This window comes from Crinia signifera, chromosome 3 (assembly GCF_055691185.1).
Source record: "Crinia signifera chromosome 3, ASM5569118v1, whole genome shotgun sequence".
In the NCBI taxonomy this organism is placed as follows: Eukaryota; Metazoa; Chordata; class Amphibia; order Anura; family Myobatrachidae; genus Crinia; species Crinia signifera.
Window position 1 is genome coordinate 68,329,664 of NC_139219.1, and position 22,811 is coordinate 68,352,474.

The 22,811-nt window shown below is 44.2% G+C and overlaps 1 protein-coding gene across 1 annotated transcript in view; it reads left to right on the forward strand.

Annotated features, from left to right (window-relative positions):
- SNX5 (sorting nexin 5) overlaps positions 1–18,119 on the forward strand; it is a 54,442-nt gene extending 36,323 nt beyond the window's left edge. The window contains exons 4-13 of the mRNA XM_083175954.1: positions 624–745; positions 5,191–5,314; positions 8,555–8,650; positions 9,017–9,122; positions 11,540–11,615; positions 14,039–14,078; positions 14,185–14,271; positions 14,371–14,530; positions 15,322–15,407; positions 17,706–18,119. Of these exons, the coding sequence (XP_083032080.1) occupies positions 624–745; positions 5,191–5,314; positions 8,555–8,650; positions 9,017–9,122; positions 11,540–11,615; positions 14,039–14,078; positions 14,185–14,271; positions 14,371–14,530; positions 15,322–15,407; positions 17,706–17,756 (948 nt within the window). The 3' untranslated portion in view covers positions 17,757–18,119. The remainder of the gene's footprint in view (positions 1–623; positions 746–5,190; positions 5,315–8,554; positions 8,651–9,016; positions 9,123–11,539; positions 11,616–14,038; positions 14,079–14,184; positions 14,272–14,370; positions 14,531–15,321; positions 15,408–17,705) is intronic.
- The last annotated feature ends 4,692 nt before the right edge of the window (positions 18,120–22,811 follow it).

Below are 22,811 nucleotides of genomic sequence, written 5' to 3' on the forward strand. Positions count from 1 at the left end.
AGAAAAATGCGAATTATACTCACCGATAATTCCTTTTCTTCTGAGATATCCCATGGCAGCCAGGGTTCCCTCCCTATGTATGTGTTCTTCTGCAGGGACTTTGTTGGTCCGGAGACACTCGAATGACACTGAGGGGAGGTAGAAGGGAGCTGATGTACCCAGAGTGGGCGGTCCCTGCAAAAGATCACCTGTCTGATTGGTTGGAAAGGGGAATATCCCAGTATACTGGCTGCCATGGGATATCTCAGAAGAAAAGGAATTATCGGTGAGTATAATTCGCATTTTTTTATTTGCCCTCTTTAATAAAGATTGGCAAACAAGGCAGGCAAACCTCTGTATTCAGTCATCTGGTCAGTTATAGACCAAATAGATTGTGTTCCATCATGCCTGCATCTGTTTCCTGTGGTTTCCCTTCTATACTGTCTTCTCAGCTTAATGCATTGTTTGTGACTTGGAAAGCAAGGAGATTGTAATGCAGTATACTGGTTTCCACTTTTGGAAATGGCCCTTTTAAGAATGCATCACTCCCCCATACATGTGAGGGTATCCTCTCATTGGCAAACCACTTTCTCCTTCCTTGTAGCTAGGGGAACACTTATTCATGTGCTTTGTTTTTACTGTAGATTCCACCAGCACCTGCGAAACCTGACTTTGATGGACCCAGAGACAAAATGCAGAAGCTGGGAGAAGGAGAGGGCTCCATGACAAAGGATGAATTTGCTAAAATGAAACAGGAGTTAGAAGCGTGCGTATCTGAGATAATTACGTTCTTTTCTTTACTTAGAGCTAATCTAATCATGTCTGTCACCATTATTCTCATTACTGCTGCTAATCGGATAGACAGTCCTGGCTAACATCAAGTATACGTGATCATCCTGTGGGCCCTATCTGTTCCGAGGGCCACCCCATACATGACTTGTTCTTGCTACACCACTAGTTACATATTGTACAATGAATGTCACCATACAGTCCAATTTCTGACATTGCCTTAGTAGATTTGCCATTGAAGTCCCCTGACTGTAAATGACGTGGCAGAAATATAATACTTCACAGTAGTTCGGTTTTGCTTTGTAAACTCCGTCGGCTATGAATTTAGTTTTCTATATGAGCAGATTAATAATGCCCACCAATAATTGAAATCTTGCATTTATCTGCTTGTATTACACCATGGCCTATATTCCATTACTGTGCTTTTATCAGTTAGGTCCTTATTAATGCATTCAGAATGAAAGTTTGTGTGTGTGTGTCTGTGTGTGTGCGCGCATAATTGTTGAGAGAGACTGATCAGTCATGGTCAGACTGCCCACAGGGGTACATTGGAAATTCCCAGTGTACCCACCCCCTCCTGTACAGGTATCTTTGGTGTCTGGCTACACCCTCTTAAGGCTGGTAGGTGGCGGCAGGATAGGTGCACTGTAGGTGGCGGCAGGATAGGGGTACTGTAGGTGGCGGCAGGATAGGTGCACTGTAGGTGGCGGCAGGATAGGTGCACTGTAGGTGGCGGCAGGATAGGGGCACTGTAGGTGGTGGCAGGATAGGTGCACTGTAGGTGTCGGCAGGATAGGTGCACTGTAGGTGTCGGCAGGATAGGGGCACTGTAGGTGGCGGCAAGATAGGTGCACTGTAGGTGGCGGCAGGATAGGGGCACTGTAGGTGGCGGCAGGATAGGGGCACTGTAGGTGGCGGCAGGATAGGGGCACTGTAGGTGGCGGCAGGATAGGGGCACTGTAGGTGGCGGCAGGATAGGGGCACTGTAGGTGGCGGCAGGATAGGGGCACTGTAGGTGGCGGAAGGATAGGGGCACTGTAGGTGGCGGCAGGATAGGTGCACTATAGATGGCGGAAGGATAGGGGCACTGTAGGTGGCGGCAAGATAGGGGCACTGTAGGTGGCGGCAGGATAGGTGCACTGTAGGTGGCGGCAGGATAGGGGCACTGTAGGTGGCGGAAGGATAGGGGCACTGTAGGTGGCGGAAGGATAGGGGCACTGTAGGTGGCGGCAGGATAGGGGCACTATAGATGGCTACCTAGTCAGCCTGTATCTTTTTTTTTTTTCTGGGTCACTGCTATTGCAGTCCCCTGTGCATCTATGCTATGGAGCAGTGAATTATGTCTCTGTCTCAGACTTGATCCCAATATGGGACCCACTAGAAGATGCCAGGCACTGACACCGTTAAGTGTGTAGTTCCAGACCATGAAGAGCTTCATGGTGGTAAGTGCCCCTGGGAGAGGATGATCACAACCTCAGGGACTTGGGTGTAGAGATACTAAGCACTGATGCTGCAGTAACTCACCCAGCCACATCATAAAGTTGACCCTGGAAACGAGTGTAGCTAATGAGTTTCCGTCAACAACATTGGTCAACTTGTAACTTCAAGGCATGATGTTGCATTCACCAAAATTTACCAGATTCTTTCCACTTTTAAAATTGCCTGCAGTGCAGTGTCATGCAGCTCCTAATCAGGTAAAGGACTAGTGTGGTAACTTCTTAAAGCAGGCCGCAACTGCCCAGCGCGGATGCTGGCCCTGAGAGGTTGGGAGCAGCACCAGACAGTACGGCACCTCCTTTTTTTTTTTGGGGTGGAAGACTATGTTCATATTGTAGCCACCAAAAACTGCAACACATCTTTATAACTAACGTACCTCACCCTGGAGCTGATGTAACGTGCACTGCAGGTGGGACTGATGTAACATGTGCAGAGAGAGTTAGATTTGGGTGGGGTGTGTTCAAACGGAAATCTAAATCACAATGTAAAAAGAAACTAGACCATATTTACCCTGCACAGAAAATAATGTAACCCTCCCAAATCTAAGTATCTCTGCTTATGTTAGCCACACCTGCAGTGCAACATGGTTTTGACCATTGGCATGTGTTTTCTTTGCCTTGCTAACAAAGCTGAATCTGGTTGGATCCTATTGTATATGCATGGATACTGCACAGTCTTTATATAGATTGTATTGTATATACAGAGTATCCACCTACATCTAATCTCCGTACACTACAAGTCGTGTTACACAACGCGTGTGACTTGGTAGCACCCACGGTATCTGTATAAGAAATGGAACATTACAGTGTTTCCTGTACAGTAATGTTTCTATATAGAGACAGCACTTTTATTTAGTGTGCACTGTGCATTATTCTGTACCACTGAGCAGTATTGCTGAGTATTGGATTTGTAAACGCACTCTAAAGCTGGGTACACTCTATGCGACTTTCGTTAACAATACCGTTAATTATGTTGTTGTGCATATTGTTTAGTGTGGACCCACTATACCATTTACCATCTGTGTTAACACGGGTCCTTAATGAACCCTGATGTCGTCTGAAAATGCAGTCAAATTTGACAATATCGTCAGCAACTGCATGTTCGGCAATTGTCTGTTATTTTAGACTCCTCCCATCATTTTGTGCCCCCCACAATGCTGCCATGTAGGTGCTGACTACACATGTGATGTGATGACTCCTGCAGTAACTTGCTGGGGTCCTGTCATTATTTTTATTGTCTGATGGGGTCCCGGAGCAAAATAGTTTGAGGACCCCTGATTTGATATGTGACACTTGTATATTGTGCATGACGAGTCTCTGAATCTGTATATAAAGTGCTACAGTGTATTGTTCTCTAATACAAGTTCTGCTCCTGTTCAGTATACAGACTTGGTCACACACAATATTAAAGTGTCATGTATCAAATTAATCATCACAAACTCCCTGTTCAGTTTAGTGACATTATGCTGCGCTTAAGACAGCATAATGACAAAAGACACCAGACGTTAGCAGAATTGCACAGAACCTGGCTGCTCAGTCACGTGGCCAGTCATGGCAATGCTGCATGATGCGTTACAGCGAGATGTATGAGGACACATCTGTGTGTTGACAAGTTGGTTACTTCACGTAATAGTAAAATACATAATCCGGTGCCCTCCAAGGCTCCCTTCTTTGCAGCTGGGCCTAACATGTACAAATCATGATAAAAGACAGAAATTAATGTAAGGTATAAATTATGTGTTTATTAACCAAATATTTATATTTATGTATTTAACTATAATTTATGTCTTTTAATAAACACATCATTTATACCTTACATTAATTTCTGTCTTTTATCACAACCTCACACCAACATACTCATTTCACCGCGTCATTAAGGTGAGTGCTTAAGCTGCCCATACACGCTGCTAAGCGTGCTGTCCCGATGTGTGCTTTGAGGTGCGCGCTCCCGCGGCACCTCATCGCACAGTACAAAAAGTATGTGCTTGCACATACTTTTTGTACTTAGGTTTCATCACATTGCAATGCAATGTGATCCGTGCTAGTACAGCACAGAAAGCACGCCCACAAAGCAGCATGTATGGGCAGCATTAGTATATATTTCTTCAATACTGGACTTTCCATAGGGTCCTTGGACAGACTCTTTACTTAGCGGCTCCCCACCCACATTACTGGACTCATATCCAGGACACTAGTAACTGACGATTAGAGCGCTATTGCCAAACCCTCTACCCATGTACAAATCATAACGGTGGCACTCAGAATAAGGACAGATGTTTTTATTCTCCCGAACTACAAGGCCCACCATGGACAAGGTTATGACTGTCAATGTCATTTATCTGTATTTGAAGTGATGTCAGTTGAGCAGGGTATTTTACAGCCTGTATATTAGTTTATACATTAATTAGCAGCTGTGATTTACTGGCAAGAACAGGGACTGTTTAGTTGGAACTTGTACATTAGTTTGTCATTTTCATTAATGCTCTATGTCCGGACATCTCTAAAGCTAAAGTTGTCTTGGGCACGCAGTGTGGAGCTCACTGCTGGCATACCAGATGTACGCAGCATGGCACTGCTGTGCAGCCAGCTTGCCCTGTTTGATTTCCTTTCTGTAAAACCTGTTATACGCTTTATAAACTATACAGACATGGACTGCTAAATTAGAGCCAGATGTATCCAGCTTCAAAAAGTAATAAAGTGGAGAGTGATAACCCCCCATCCAATCAGCTCATGCCTGACATTTTTCAAACAGTCTGTGACATGGAAGTTAGGTGCTGATTGGCTGGCTGATTACCACTCTCCATTTTATCACTTTTTAAGCTTGATACATATGGCTCTTAGCCTGGTATAATGGGCATTCAAAATGTATTGTGTACATGTTGTTGCCATTCTACAGTCTATGACTTTCTTTTCCTTGTTCTGACAGTGAATATCTGGCAGTGTTTAAGAAGACCGTATCGGTCCACGAAGTCTTTCTACAGAGACTTTCCTCTCACCCTATCTTGAGCAAAGACCACAACTTCCATATATTCCTGGAATACGACCAAGATGTAAGCACCCTTCCTTCCTGTGCAGAGTGTCAGCCTGGGATGTTGAGGCAGCTGTTTTATTTGCTGACCTATCCATTTACAATTGTTGTAAAATCATACAAATCCATTTTGCTTCTTTCTCTGGGATGAGGATAGTATAAACCTTGCTGCTTTTGTCTGTTTATTTTATTAGTCCTTCAATTCAGTTTTTCATAATATTGGAAACTACAGTATTTACTCACTTTAAGATTTTACATTTGTTCCTTTTAGTTGCAGTGCTAATGATCCCTTGTCTAAAATATAATATGCCTTGGAAGCCCCACCACAAAATACACACAAGCAATTTTCATACCTCCCAACTGTCCTGCTTTCTGCCAGGAAAGGCCTGTTTTTTGGGACGTTCCCACGTCCCGTTCGGTGCCGGAGTTGTCCCGGTGGTGGCAGTTGGTAGTGAACGTGTGTCTCCCCCCCCCCCCCCCCCCCTCTCCTCCTGTCACCTGTGAATAGACACTGAGCGCTAGCGGGTGTTCAGCAGGACAGGCAGCGGCGGGTATTAGAATTTTAAAATAACCTGTCAAATGACTGGACGGCCTCTGATTGGCTGATAGTGAGCAGTCTCAGCCAGTCAACGGCCTACCTTCTGAGCGGCCGAGAGAGCTCTCAGCTAATAAGAAACCGGCTAGTCATTTGACACCTGCCTGTCCTGCTTGAACACCCGCTACCACTCGCCCCGCCCCGTTGCGCCTCACCGCTGGCTTCAGCACCAGATCAGGTCAGACATAATCTTATGTACAGTCTATCTGACCTCCTGATCCAGTCTGATGCACACGGGACCATGCATCAGATCGGATGTCACACACATGGGATTTTGGGCCCAAAATCGCATTGTGTATGGGCACCTTTAGAGCAGACAAATAATAGCCCCAATTCAGATATTAAGTACAGCAACTGTGTATTTCTTTTTATTTAGTATGTTTCAGCCCCACTATGGGGGGTTATATAGTGGGAGGAGCAGGGGTCCCCCAGCAGCACAGAGTTATCTTTCACCATTTGAAGATGGTGTGAGATAACTTACGTACATTGATAATAACAAGGACTGCGATCTGCAGTGCTAAATGGCATTATGAAGGAGTTTTTCCTGCATTGAATATTCGTACATAGCAACCATAACTATAAAGTTATACAGAAACTATAGTGTTTCTGTATCATTTTGATACAAAGGCAGAGGTTTTGGCTTCCTTATTCCTTATGTATTTCATTCTCATTGGCTGATTTTTTTTTTTTTTAAATGTGCAGGCACACTCCCACCCCCATAACGTTAGTCAGAAATAAATGGCTAAGAAAAAAAATATATAAATGTTTATTTTAATTGGTATAAATGATTAAAAGTAGTAGTAACTTTTCCCCATATTCATCTATTTATTATTTTTTTATTTATTAATTAACCGTTTCTTATATAGCGCATACATATCCCGCAGCGCTTTACAGAGACTATTTGAACATTCACATCAGTCCCTGCCCCAGTGGAGTTTACAATCTATATTCCCTACCACATATACACGCACACACAGACATTCTAGGGTTAATTTAGTTGGTAAGCCAATTGGCCTATCAGTATATTTTTGGATTGTGGGAGGAAACCGGAGTACCCGGAGGAAACCCACGCAAGTACGGGGAGAATATACAAACTCCGCACAGTTAGAGCCATGGTGGGGATCAAACCCATGACCTCAGCGCTGTGAGGCAGTAATGCTAACCACTACACCGTCCGTACTGCCCTAATAGTATTTCAAGTAATACCATTTCTAAGGGTGCAGATTATTAGATAGACAGTATAGGTCTACCCCAAAAAAGGTTGATGGGGTCAAAAAGTCGACATGAAACGGTACACATTATTTTTTTTTTCCACTTTTTTTTTGTGTCAATGTTGACTATTTTTTGTATGTATGTTTGTGGACTGTAATGTGTAAGATATAGAGGACTAATTACCGAGTAGCTGACAATGTTGAAAACACCACCCAGTGCATATTTTGCACGTCTCCTCACAGAATCAAGTGAAATAATTGGCTCCACCTGTGGATCTTTTAAAATGTATCAGTGAGTAATGAGTGCACTGTGTGGGGTCCTGAGGACCGAGTTTAAAAACCACCAACCTAAACCATATTATGCAGCTGTTGCTCTATTGGGAAATCAATGAAATCTCATATATATATATATATACTTTCAAATGGAATCATCTGTGCCATTTCCCTGCATTGGTTATAAAGCACAATGATCCCCATGGCTACATGCATTTGTTTTTTTTAAGTTTTACCTTATATTAAACCACTTGTAAAATACCATAAATACAAGATCTTAATTACTTTTGACGCTCCTCTACATTTGGATATAAGCAGGGCTTAAAGTGGTCATGCAGCGGTGGGGGAACTCATTTCTCTATGCCACCTAATTACCCCCCAGTCACATCCCCCCCATTAGGCAGAGACAGGGCCAGTGGTAGGGTTTTTGGCATCCCCCTGCAAACTAGAATGCTTTTCTGTAAGAATTACTGTGCAGGGCCAATGTGGAGGTTGAAATTTCCACCTCACCATTAGAGGTGGTGGAACTCCGTTCCACCCCATTCTCCTCACTTTAACCCCTGGATATAAGTCATTTTGACGCGCCTCTCCGATATAGTACTGCATGTCCACTCTTCTAGCTTCACAATCCCCCTGACATGCTTTTCCAAAAGTGGCAAGTATGCCTAAAATACAGTATTATAGGCACAAACTGAATTAACCCCTTCAGTGGCAATCCCGAGAATTTTCCGGGCTGTGCCTCATTGCCCAGTCTGGCAAGCCCGGAAAATTCTCGGGATTGCCACTGTTTACAGCTGGGCAGCGCTGCTGAGTTCAATTACTGAACTCAGGCAGCTTCAGCGCTGCCCGGCTCCCTCCCCTCTGCGGCGCCTCCTCCTCCCCCTCCCCTCCGGGTTTTGTATTGAAGTCCCCGGCGCCGGCTTATCACAAGCCGGCTGCCGGGGACAGGGACGCGGTGCGGGGGGCGCAGGTCCGGGCAGCCGCTGATTGACAGTGCAGCAGCACTGCCCAGACCCAGGGAGGCAGTGGTGTTTATTTTTTTTTTTTTTTTTTGTAAGGGAGCGCTCCCCATAAAAAACTCGCCCAGTGGGGAGCTCTCCCAAAAAAAAAAAACACCACTGAAGGGGTTAACTATTTTAAGGTTGTTTTCAAAGATGTAACCCTTTGTATACTCTTCATTTAGTTGAGTGTGAGGAGGAAAAATACAAAAGAGATGTTTGGTGGATTTTTCCGAAGCATGGTCAAAAGTGCAGATGAAGTTCTTCTTTCTGGAGTAAAGGTGAGTTGTACTCCATGTAGGTGTCCTTTCCAACCTACCATACATGAGGAGTGGAGCAATCGGGAATGCTTGTAAATGTAGTCAGATGATAACCGCTGTCAGACTGACACTGCTGTCATTTTCTGACCACAATAAAGTGGGATTTTGCAGCCTACTGTGAGACCATATTGGCACGGGTCCGGTTGGCATTGTGAAGAGTGCAGTTTTTCCACAGTACGCCGTCTCGCCAATGAGACAGCTGTAATTGACCAACTTTGGTGGAGGAGTAAATAGAAGACATTTCACTCAAACTTACTACTTCTCAATTTCAGGGACAACCTGATATTGTCCACTCATGTGATCGTTTTTTGTATTTATTTTGCACAGGAAGTTGATGAATTCTTTGAGCAAGAAAAAACGTTCCTGGTCAATTACCACACTAGGATCAAGGATTCTTGTATTAAAGCTGACAAAATGACAAGGTCCCACAAAAGTGTGTATTTTTACTGCAATAGACAATATTTCTGTTCTTAATTGTATTAATTGTCGGTAGTCGTAATCCACTTTCCTGGACAGGAATTGGTGGTTCTTGAACACATTGCTCTATTTGGAGGATTTTCAGCTATTTAGGGCTTGAGTCCTCATACATCCGGGCCGCGCTATGCTCTAGAACCTGGTGGGGTTTAAATTCCCCTGTGTTTTGGCAAAATGGGGTGTAGCCTCATTGGAAGCGGGCACGGCCTAGCATTTTTATCACTCCAGGGGTCCCAGAGATCCCGGGCTGTCCTCAGAGACTGTCTGGCTGTGCTGCTGGATCCTGCCTTGTGACAGGAGCCAAGCGCTGCACCGTATGTTACAGTTTAGCACCAGGCTCTAGTCACTGAGGAGGAGTCAGCGTTTTGATGTCACCCCTTGGCAGGTGACACTTGGGTATGTCCACATCCCCGTAGTGACACCACTGCTCATACATTCTCCCAAGAGCTGATTATGTTTTTGGGGTACACTATAAAACACAGCTGCCTACTGATCCTACAGATTATGGGCCAGATGTACTAAGCTTCAAAAGTGATAAAATGGAGTGTGATAAACAGGCAGCCAATCAGCTCCTACCTGCCATGTCGCAGACTGTGTTTTGAAAAATGTCAGACCGGAGCGGATTGGCTGGTTGTTTATCACTCTCCATTTTATCACTTTGGAAGCTTAGTGCATCTGGCCCATTGTCAAGTAAGAATATCCACTTTACTTAAACAAAGGAATGCAGTGCTCTGATATGGTCCTGTATGAACGGATTCAGTATGAAATCCCGGCGGTCGGGATCCCGGCATTCAAAATCCCGACGCCGGAATCCCGACCGCCGAAATCCTGACAAGGGGGGACATGGATCGCCCCCCCTTGCGGGCTCGCTGCGCTCGCCACGCAGCGGGCCCGGTGCCTCGCTACGCTCGCCACGCTAATTTATTCTCCCTCCAGGGGTGTCGTGGACACCCACGGAGGGAGAAACTGTCGGGATTTCGGCGGTCGGGATTCCGAACGCCGGGATCCTGACCGCCGGGACTTAAACTGCATCCCGTATAATCTATTGGTGCAAAAGTTTAGTGCAAGTCTGCTTCATCCCTCATGCAGTGTTGCTGTACATCATGAACATAAGATTAGCAAATACAAGAACAATGAAACGGAGCAGAGAACTAGTGTAGGAGCATTTGTTATGTACACTGGGTGTGCCATGTGTGATTGTACAGATGATAGATAAATGATGCGGCATGAGACGACCACCCAGATAGTTTCATTGCTTCCAACTATTATAAAAAATATTTTGTTCTCGTCTAGTGCTTAAGGGGCATACACACAGGGCGATTTTTGCCTGTTTTTCTAAGTGATCTATCTACTGTAGATTGCTTAGAAATTAAGCACACATCGCCCAGTGTGTGTACACCCCATAGCGATGACGATGTGCAGTACCGTCCATTGCCAGCTTAGATATGTAGTCAGATCGCTACGGCTAGATCGCTTTAGTACACATCGCTAAGCACACGGTCACCCCATGTGTATGTCCCTTTAGATTGTGCACCTAGAAGTGTAAAATCATGCATGGCAACCTTACTTTTGGAGCAGATAAGGGGGCTGGATACTCTGACACAATTGTATTTTTTTTAACACTAGTTACATGAATGGTTCAGCCAGAAAGTAAATCCGATATAGGTGCTGCTGGCCCATTTTAGCCTCCACTGAACCTCGGATCCCCTCTGCACCACAGGGCCTGGGATGGGTGTACCCTTTGTTCACAGCTGTCACCAGGCCTATGTGGGGAATGCGGCCGTTAGGTCGGCACAAGAAAGCTCAACAGGGACTGAAGGTAGACATGGGTCTTTTCATTTCCCCCCCCCCACTGTGGTTCCAGAACAGGCGGTAGTTCATGCCCTACCATCCACTAGGGCATGAAGGGAGAATAGAATAGTGTGCCGAACATAGCGAGGGTCTCCAGACACTTAGACAGTGTCCAGAACTAGACGTCTAGATCTAGACGCCTAAAAAAAATCTAAATATGTGTCTACCTTCTGCATTGCCGACCTTCCACCTAAGGACCCTGTCGACCTTCTACTTGTCAACCTTTCTTGGGTCAACCTAACGATCCATACCCCTGTGTGGTATATTACCAATAATTAACTTTCCGCCTTGTTAACAGATTATTCATAGCGTATTCTCATGGAATCCGTAGAGCATACTATACCAAGCACCGGCATTAATAAAGTTTTATGTGCAGAGAACTTGTACATTAGATAAACTACATAAAAGGGTGTTGAACAGGCTTTAAGTACGTACATAAAAAGAATTCCTGACTTCAATGTTCATGTACCTGAAAGCCTTTGTATTACTACGTATATCACCGTTGATACTCTGTGTTCTTTGTAGATGTTGCTGACGATTACATTCATATTTCGGCTGCATTGACAACTCTAGCTGATGAGGAGAACACTCCAGTTAGAAAGTAAGTGTGATTGTCAGGAGTAGGCAGAAAATTATTTGGAGTAGGAAGTCCTTTTTATGACTTCCCAGTTGTTGAGTAAACACATTCCTTTTAGCAGAGGCCCGCACATTCTCTTAACACCACGCTGTGTTCATGTGCTACATATCAGGCTGAGCACTGAAAGGCAAGGCTGTCATCTGAGATACACCACAGGAGGGCGACATTGTATAAGTTAGATTTTTTTATTTTTTTTTTGCCTTTGGCCCTTCTCTGTCTCTTGTGTACTTTGTGGCTCTAGAGCAGTGGTTCTCAACCTCGGACCTCAGGACTCCCCCAACAGTTCACGTTTTCCAGGTCTCCACACAGAATCACAAGTGAAGCAATTACCCCCACCTGCGGATCTTTTAAAATGTCTGTGAATAATGAGTGCACCAGCAGGGTGATCTGGAAAACGTGAACTGTTGGGGGTCCTGAGGACCGAGGTTGAGAACCCCTGCTCTAGAGTCATGTAGCGCACACTTTCCAGTGTATTATTATTTTTATCCTTTATTTATATGATACCACAGGACTTCCCCAGTCCCTTGTATTATAATGACAGATATTTTTTTTGTAAACATTGTAAGAATCTTTGGAAAAAAATATTCAAACTTGATCAAACAGCTTTATTTATATGGCGCCACAAGAGATCCGCAGCGCCCAAATTCAGAGTACATAAACGAATAAGTAAAAGAGTGACTTACAGATGAATACAATAGAGGACATGTACTGGGTATAAACAATAGCTGCATCAGCCGACGACAATGGAATAGGTATCAGTGTGTCAGAAACCTGCAGGATTTGGTTCCATCAAGTTGGAGAAGGAACAGCACATGAGGGAAGAGGGCCCTGCTTGTGAGAGCTTACACTCTAAAGCTAAAAGTCATTTGAGGGCTGTATCTGCAATGCTGGCAGCCCCTGTTACTATCAGCAGCTAGATACATATCTTGACAACCTATGATTATAAATATTTGTAATGAATAAATGGTGCAAATATGTATATTAGTGTGTGTCATTTATTAGAACTATTACTACAACTAGTGGTAGTAGTAGATTATTATATTTTCTTCACACAATTAGTCTACAGAACCAAATCATTAATCACAGCTCTAAAGTTTAGCATCCCATCACTATATGAGGACTATTATTTCTTTGTGTATGATATAATTCTCCAAATACTCTTGCTTTATATGTGAATGAAGGCTACTTGTCACTGCGTGCATGGCTCGGACACTCACTCACTGTATGGGATGCTTTCCCATGTTTATCTGTCTCACCTCTGCACTGCTCTTTGCCCTGAGGGTCATTTACCCCATATAACCTTTGTGCCTGGAATCTGCCTGGTTACTGGAGACACAGGTCTCTCATACATCCACCGACAATGTTAATCTACGAGACGTGTTATTCGGAGAGCATTACAGATCACCCCCCTGAATTGCATGTAATGTTCTTTCTGTATTACCAAATCAGTCTTTACTCCATTTATAAGTCATCCTTTAACAAACATTTCACAGAAATCCTACCACAGCCACTGTCCTTTCTTTTTTTTAAATCATTAGCCAAATTGATTCTTCCTTTGCCAGTTACAGTAGGCTTGGCCGCACCTCGCTGAGCTGGGCGCACATTTATATTACTTGTAACATCTTCTTTAGTGTAGTTTGAAATTGTCCTCACAGTGACCCGTAGTGGTCATGTTCTGACCGCATTTAACAACAAGGCCAATATGAATACTAAGACTGGGCACCACCATTGTTCTATGAATATGTTTTGTTATATGTTCTATTGCCAAGATGACTTCTTAGAATGGGTATGCTGGAAACATCACCAGTTTATTGTAGAGATGTGTATCACTCAGTCAGTACCAGCAACATGAAATACAAAGTCTGATCCAGGTAGTAAGGGGAAAGTTAACTAAAGCATCTATAAAATGAAAAGGTGATGTTTCCCATAGCAACCACTCAAATTCTATAATTTTCTAGGATGCAGTAAAGAAATAATAAACAGAATCTGATTGGGTGCTATAAACAACATCACCATTTTATTTTATTTTTTTAGAAGGTTTAGTAAATGTACCCCTTAATTTGTCCATATCTGCACAGTTCCTGTAAAAAAAAATATTGATAAGCATATTTAAATATGTATACATAACAAAGCCATAACTGCAACAGTAAAAAATCTGGACGTTTTTATATAAGTTTTGTCCAACTTTTTGACTGTAGCGATTTCAAAAGCAGTTAACAGACAAAACGTGCAATTAGTTGTGAGGTGTCCCAGGCAGGACAGAGGTGTTGTCCTCCCTGTAATTACTCGCCATGTGCACATCCGCACATTACATCGGAACCTCACACTTCACGGAACCTCCCCAGATGAGGACACATTGTGAAATAATATTTATTCTTGACTTGCAGATACTTACTAAAACTGGCAGAGTTATTTGAAAAACTCCGGGTAAGTTTTATTTTAATGTTTTTTTATTTTTTTATTTCTATCTTTAGTTTGCATCTTTAAAATGTATTTATCTGTGACTTTTTTTTGTTTTTGGCATAATCTTTAGAAAGTAGAAGCCAGAGTTGCGTCAGATGAAGACTTGAAGCTTTCTGAACTGCTAAGATACTACGTGCTTAATATTGAGGCAGCCAAGGTAAATGTATTTGTTTACTCATGTTTCAAAAGTGGGGAAAAAAAAATTCTTAAGTAAATTTTCATTTATTTATTTATGTTTCCCTTCACCCTGCTACAGGACCTGTTACACAGACGGACAAAGAGCCTGGGTGAATATGAGAATTCAAACAAAGCTCTTGATAAAGCAAGATTGAAAAGCAAGGATGTGAAGCAGGCGGAACTGCATCAGCAGGAGTGCTGCCAGAAGTTTGAGAAGCTCTCAGAGTCTGGGAAACAAGGTTGGCAAACCAAATAATAAAAAGGAGCGGAACATGTGTGTGTTGTCATTTCCCCCCACTGCAGTGTCCGGATGCGATCTTGATGCCTGCGTTCAGTATACTAGTGCCAGAGCCCTGACCAAAACTGGATCCCGGCATTAGTTAGAATGCTAGTGCTAGAATACCGACTACCAGGATGCTAAACACGGAGTATGCTAAACACAGAGTATGCTGTTAGTGTGCGTCCAGGGAAGCAAAGGGGAGGTTAGGTTTAGGCACTAGTGGGGGAACATAGGGTCAGGCTGTGGGTATGGGAAGGTTAGGGGTAGGCACCTAGAAGAGAGGTTAGGGTTAGGCTGCTGGGTGTGGGGGTTAGGGTCAGGCTGTTTGTGTGTGGGGGGAGGGGGGTTTAGGTTAGGCTGCTCAAAAGGAAGGTTGGGGGGGGGGGGGTAAATATATACTGACCCATGTAGTGGTTCTGTCCTCTGAGATGTCGGTGTCTGCATTCTGACCGCCTGTTAACTGTATGTATCATACTAGATATCTCTATGTGTTTGGGGGTAACAAACCATTTCCTGTCTGTTTATGGGGCTGTAATGCCTCATTTAAAGCTCTACATGCTTACTATAAGGGATAGGCTCCCTTTTATGGTATATTATGTTCCCTTATAGAGTTCTCTGTTGTAGGAAATAACTTGGCCTTCAGCTGTATGCCTCCTTTATGTGTTCTTCCATTATTATAGTTTACACACAAGGCGTATTGCTGTTAGTAAATTTCATTAACGCCTCAACTTAATGGTGTTTGTTTTGCAGAGCTGATTAGCTTCAAGCGAAGGAGAGTATCTGCCTTTCGGAAAAACCTTGTGGAGATGACAGAATTAGAAATAAAGCATGCCAAGGTATGTGGGGCGGTATGGGTGGTATAGTCGTACATTTACTAAGACTGGAGCCATGTTTTGGATGAATCTCTGTCCAATGAATTGATGCAGTTGCACGCCCTGGTATGCAGTGCATAATACACGGATAGAGCTGCATATGTGTAATGCTGCTTTTTAGATAAAATGAACACGTTTTAGAGATAAAAGGGACAGGAAGGTCTATTTGCTTAAGGTACATTGCAGCTTTAAATGTGATGCCGCCTTGCAGGGACAGAACATGTGCAACCTCCATTAAGGGCTCCCCTGTCTGACTGGCTTTTCCTGCAGTGTACTCCTGGCAAGTGCTGAGCGCCATGAAAATTGCATGTACACCATTTTCTCTGTGACTTCTGTAGTGCACATGCACAGTTCTCCAGAAACATGATGGATCCGTGGTGTTTGTAGTGATAGATGTGGCACAGATCTCCAGAAACACGGCATTTATGCTATGTTTCCAGGGATATCTGACATAAGGTAAGTATTTTGGAGGATATGTGGTGTGGGCCTCACTGCACACATCACAACCATCATAGATACGCTCATGCCGCCACCTCACTTATAGAGCAATGGATGTTGTCATGTCTTCAATTGAATAGTCAGGAGTCGGACCGTGGCCCGTCATGTGAAGGAGTAATCTGTGGGTACATTTAAACATCCCTCAGCCAGGAGAGCTTCCACCATTCATGTATCCTGATTTCTGAACCACCCTAGGTAGTACTGAGCCCTGCGGCTGGATGTTCCGGGGACTGATAGAGGTCGGTGATAGGCACAGTCACCCGCAACATGAGTCAGGAAGGCCTATCTCTTCACAGGAGCTCTGTATTAATGTACCGCTGAGAATGGAATGCGTGGTGGGGGGGGGAGAATGTGCAGAGGGGGCGTCACTGGGAGACCTGCAGAGATTTGGGGAATTCATTAAGAGACCGGAGGATGGGGAGAGCATAGAGGCAGAGGGAAATATGGGGGCAGTGTATGGTGACACTATGTAGGGACAGATGGGCTGCCTATTTTTCAGTGTTGGGCCCTGCAATTTCTGATAGAAGATCTGCATGGAGGCATTTGCTTGCAAGTAACAGTTAGTTATTTTTTAGAAAGTCTATTTCTGAGCAACCTCATAGGATTTATTCAGACCTATCGTCTTAAACCATATAGCACAGGCATGAATACATCCACATATATTTAAATTAGTTCTGTTAAAGTGATCTAGATGGGTCTGTAAGTTGTGAGTTGCCATATTGCAGTTAACAACATTAAGAGCAATGGTGTCCTAGACCAACCTAACAGGATGCCGGCTCAGAGATTACCACTGTTTGCCACAGTCAGAAACACCCACTATTAGGCTGCTGGAAGATAAGACTCCCTAAGATTGGCAACTGCTTGTAGATTAACACCCCCCCCCCCCCCCCCCCCAACACAAAGCTCTGTGCCAATGATCAGTGGGAAACCTTGAATTATCAATATATCTGTGAATTAATATTTTTATAAGCACATTTTTCTTTCATATCCAAATTATTGTAAATGCTGATTTCTTGGATGATTATGGAGATCCCATATCAATACTATACAGTACACTAGGGTTGGGCAATGCTGCACCATCATTGGTAGAATTAAAAATATTTTGAAAACAGGAATTGAATGATCTCTATTTGGAAAATAAACTGTGGCTGTCGGTGGGAGAACCAGGACACATGAGGGTATACTGTTGATAGCCATACGTACAAGATGTCCTGTTGCAAAAAATATTAATAGCCGGTACCCAGCGGAAACAATGGTGCATTCTACTGTGACCCCTGAAGTTTGCTCACCACTAGGCTAATTCTCTTTTCATGTTATTGCTGATACTTCCCGGCAGGGGAAATATCGGTGCTCACCTATTCAATGCTGCCATTAACAACCGCATTGAAGGTTGTCAGATCCTACTTAAAAAATAGTCGGATCTGTTTTGTTGGAAACGGCCTTGGATTATTGATTTCACAGCCATATTCCAACACTGCGTGTTTCGGACAATTTACGGATTTTTTCCGACATGCGGAACATTGAATTCCGACTGTCGAGTTTGTGTCTGATCCGTGATTCCGGCTGTCGGAACATAATTCCAGAATTCCGGAATGAATACCCCCCTATATCTCAAACGAGTGCATTAATCAACCACCAACAAAGGAACACTTTGGTATAATGCACTTAATTTTGTTAATATCTCATATTATCTCATATTAGTATCCATGGAGATAGCGAAGTGTACTTATGGTTATTGATCTGCCTTTTTTTTTTTTTTTACAGAACAACATCTCCTTATTACAAAGCTGCATTGATCTCTTTAAGAACAGTTAAACTGAGTGAGGTGATGAACTCGAGCACCAATTGCACTTCCGAAGTCAGCCATCCTGCGCAGAGCAGCTGCATAGTTACATGTGATCTTACCTTTGTGTCTTAAGATTACGATGATATAAGTCCACTCGTATATGTTTGTAAAGATAAACAAATCTAAATCTACTTCTAGAGATTACATATTTTTCTTGAATCTTTTCGTAAAAAGTTTTCGCTGATATTTTCAAAGTATTTTTCAGTTGGAGCAATTTTTTCAGCTATATATTTTCTGCGTTGTATATATCTAAAGATATACACTAGGTTCAAAATTTCTATTCCTTTGTTTTGAAAATACTGCTTTACCTAGTAATAAAATGGTAAAATTTATAGAGCGCTCGTCTCATTTTATTTCTTTACTACTTTGTGTTTCGTAGGCCTGATTCAGAGATTTATATAAACCCAACAGTTGTGTGGCTATGCATGTACATTCACATGTGGCGTGATTCTGGCGAGTCCAGTGCCTTCGCAGAATTACTGGTGTCACACGAGCATGAAGTGGCCGTTCCAAGTAAGGTTAGATGGCCAGTGCTGCCACCGGTGCGTTATGGACAGAGATGACCGCTGTCATCGCTAGGGGGAAAGCTGAGCGGCTTTCCCCCTGCCCGGTGCAGTCAGCAGGGGGCGGATGGCTTTGCTTAGCGCAGCGCTATGCAAAGCCTACCACAAAGCGGCTCATCTGCTGGTAATACCAGCAGATGAATGGCTTTCCCGGCGATGATGCGGGATCCCGCATCACCACTCATCGCCAGGCCATACACACTGGGCTCTGAAAGACGCTCAAACTTGGTGTTTTGGGTGGTTTTCAGCTCAAAATTGCCCAGTGTGTATGGGCCTTAAGTCCTGAGATGCTGGCAGGAGATGTCTTTTTTCCTTGAAATGCCTGCTGAAGGCATTAGCATATTTGTGCACAGTAGCTGCAGTTTTTTGGGTATGCAGCTGCTGTGCACATTACCATCAACCTGTTAATTACATAGAATTTTTTTTATATTGGAAGTAGATGCTAAAATTGAACAATTAACTTTATAGCTAGGACAGTTATCAATGGTCTTTGTTTAACAGGATCCATTTATCTACCTCTAGTAAAGGGGATATCCTCTATGCAATGTTTTGTTTGCAGGCATAATTTCCTGGATTGGCAAAACGCGAGGGTGGTTCAATAAATAAGGTTACAGGACCTTTCATGTGTGAAATGTTCTCTATTTTATTCTAATTTGTCACCAGCCCACTAGTGGCTGAGGGAGGGTAATATAGAGAGGCAGTGGCGTAACTAGATACATGTGGGCCCTACTCCAGGCAGAGGGCTTGGCGCTTACCCATCTGGAGCATGGGATTAGATCAGTGGTTCTCAACCTTGGTCCTCAAGGACCCCCAACAGTGCACGTTTTCCAGGTCTCCACACAGAATCACAATTGAAATAATCAGTTACACCTGTGATCTTTTAACATGTTTCCGTGAATAATGAGTGCACCTGCCTGGTGACCTGGAAAATGCACTGTTGGGGGTCCTTGAGGACCGAGGTTGAGAACCACTGGCTTAGATGGCCAGCAGGTTGTGCCCACTCAGAGGGGTATGTTGCGTTCATTAGTGGGTAGCGTTTGATTGCTGAAATGGCAGCAGACTCCAGTTCCCGCTGATCTACAGTTCAGAACTAGCCAGTCTGGTTCCACCCAGTCCTGGCCTGTTCCGCGATGCTCCATCTCTCTTCTTTTGTTCAATACCAAGTGACCCATGCAGAGGAAGTAGTGACAAAGAGCAGCCTAGTTCATATTATGCCACATAGTAGAACAATCCTATTCATGTTACATAACACAGATAGTGACCCTTATTAATTTACAACTCACATAGTGACCCATATTCATGTTAAACCTTATGTAGTGACCCATATTCATGTTATATAAAAATAGCAGTGTCCCTTATACAGTACTAATTTAATAATGTCCATTGTATTGCAATTTTACATTAAATAGCCACTCATTCCCCAGCAGGGAGGATAGCTCCGCCTTCTCTTCCTTCTGCTGATGCCCTGTTACCAGGGGAACTACCTATATACATTTCCCCTGTCTACAGAGAGTGCTGGGCTAAGGGGGAAAGCAGCACAGTCGCTGGGCGGCATATAACCACCTTTCCCAGCTGGAGGGAGTGCCGGGCGGGGGTGAGTGGGGATGCGGAACAGCTGCCAGGCGGCATATAATTACATTCCCCGGCTGAAGTAAGTGAGCGGTGGGGGGATGTGACGCAGGCTTTCCCCAGCTGCAGGCAAGGAAGGGATTGCTGCTGGCAGAGCTCCGAAACTGACTTTAGATTGTGTCCATCCAGGGGAGGGACTGGGAGCAGAGCAGTCAGTGTACCGCGTTTCTTCTGGAGGGAGGCGCATAGAGCAGAGAAGCCTGCCTTCATTTCATCTACTGCTGCGCTGCTGTAAGTGGGTGGATGGATGGAGGCGGAACCGTTCCGCCTCAAATTTGAATTGACGGAACTCAGTTCTGGCCCACTTTAACCCCTGGTCTTCACCAACCTCTTGGTATTGATACTGTATATGACCTTCTCATTGATTGGGAAGACACTATCAGTCCAGATACATTTATCGCACCTGTTAGCACACTTGGTCTTGATCCAAGGTTGACTCCACAACAATCCAACCTTGTGACAGATAAAAAAGTCACTTCTATTTCATCGGCCGACCGTTTGTGGTATAGCGGCCCAGGCTCCCCCTCTCTGGCATATTAGCCGTGCTTGAGATGGTTGTCTCCATAGTACTCCACTGATAGCAGCCCTGTATAACTGGGATACCTGCAGCCATCCTTCTATTCTCAACTGCAGCCGCAACCCGCATGATGATAATGCGATGCTGTCAAGCTTTGGAGAAGCATTCCCAAGCTTGACCCCTTGAACGAACGCCATCTGAAGATAGCATTAGCCTGTTGAAGCCTATGGGCTACATTTCCCTCATGCGTGGTCAGTGGTAGCACAAATGCACAGGACTCGAAGTCCTACTTTCTCTTCGCACATAGCATGAAACTGATCATTCCGGAACCCATGTCCCTGCGGTTGCTCTTTATTACATTCTGCCGATGTAATTACATGCTGTATTGCAATTCTGAATACTAATTTTGCACCCAGATCGCGATGCAATTATTGATAAATTGGCCCCTAAGAAGTGGATTGTGGCTAGAGTGTCGCTTCGTGCACACAACACTGAAAGTAAGGGGAGGTAGATGGAAATTATTTTGGTCAACAAATAGGAAGGCTGATATCACAGATGGGGTGAAGACAGTTGTTTGGTTCATAAATGTCGCTTAATGAGCAGTTTCTCAAAAGGATTGTGTTGGACCTTCAAGGAATGTTGTTGTGTATTGGTAAAAATATGAAGCATATAAAGAGCATTGAAGGTACTTGTGAGTTATCTGGGCTGCCGATTTTTTGATTGTATGCCTTAAGTTAAGGCATACAATCAGATGCGATGCGATGCGATATCGCATCGCATCGCATGCGACCATCGGATGCGATGACCCGATTTTTCCATAGGAATCAATGTTAAAATGGACTGAGTCCATTTTAACATGGAATTCAATGGGAAAAAGGGGTCCTTTTCATACCCCTACTATCCAAGTGGGCATGGAGTTGGATATAAACCTGTGGCGAGCGTAGCGAGCCACCGAGCCCGAAGCGTGGCGAGCGAAGCGAGCCCCGCGAGGGGACGGTATTCTGTGTCCCCTCGCGGGGCTCGCCACGCTTCGGGCTCGGTGGCTCGCTACGCTCGCCACAGGTTTATATCCAACTCCATGCCCACTTGGATAGTAGGGGTATGAAAAGGACCCCTTTTTCCCATTGAATTCCATGTTAAAATGGACTCAGTCCATTTTAACATTGATTCCTATGGAAAAATCGGGTCATCGCATCGCATCCGATGGTCGCATGCGATGCGATGCGATGTGCCCGATCCGACCCGATTTAGAAATCGGCAGCCCGGATAACTCACAAGTACCGCATTGAAAAACATCTATTTTTTAAAATGCATGTGCAGTTGCTTTTCTGCATAATTACCCATCCTGCCAGCGCATGGGTGACTCCTGAGTGTATATATGGCAGATTTTCCATTCCTTTATAGAAGAGGTTTTGTACCAAGAACCTAGAGAAAAAACTCAGTGCTGCAGTTACTGTACTGGGACACTTTCTGTACAGTGTAAAGTGATTCCAGACTTACAGGGGAAATGTACCATACATATATTTTTAACAAATGTGTGCTCTTCTGAGGAAAGAGTAAAAATGTCATGGAGTCCACATTCCATATGTGTCTGATAATTTCTAATGAGAGACAGATGGTTAATATGAGAACACAAAGAAAGTAAGCAGTACTTATGCAATAGTTATAAAGCGCACACTAGCTGGAGATCAGGTAAAAGTCATAACGGTCCGGCCCCTGAAACACCAGACTGGATCAGCTCCCTGCAGCAAACTCTGCCATTCTTGAACTTGTAGTGTTGTCCCCATCCGCCTCTGTCTGGCAGGTGTCTTGTCTGTGAAGGCTTTCTCTGGGGACAGGGCCTGGGAGAGACAACAGCCTCCCTGTAAAATTTGGACCGTTCCAGTTATTATTCCATACCCTCCCCAGCGACAGTTGTTACAGATACCCATCTGAAAAGGACACCGGACGGATAATAATGAATGAGCACTACAAGCTCCAGAATGGCAGTTTGCTGCAGAGTGCCTGACTGGCCTGGTGTTCCGTGGTCTGGTCCATTCTGGTTTTTACCTAGTTCCCAGGGTATGGGTAAAAACTGGACAGGACCCTGAAACGCCAGACCGGACAGGCTCCATTCATCAATGTCATTCTGGAACTTGTAGTGTTTGGTCCGGTGGGGGGGGAGCTCTGACACCTGTCACCAGGGAGAGGAGAAAGGGGAGAATACAGACTCCCTGCATGGTCTGGGGGTGTAATAAAAACCGCAACGGTCCGGACCACACGGGGAGGCTGTAATCCTCCACTTCCACATGTGCCTGGTGAAAGCTATCACAGGG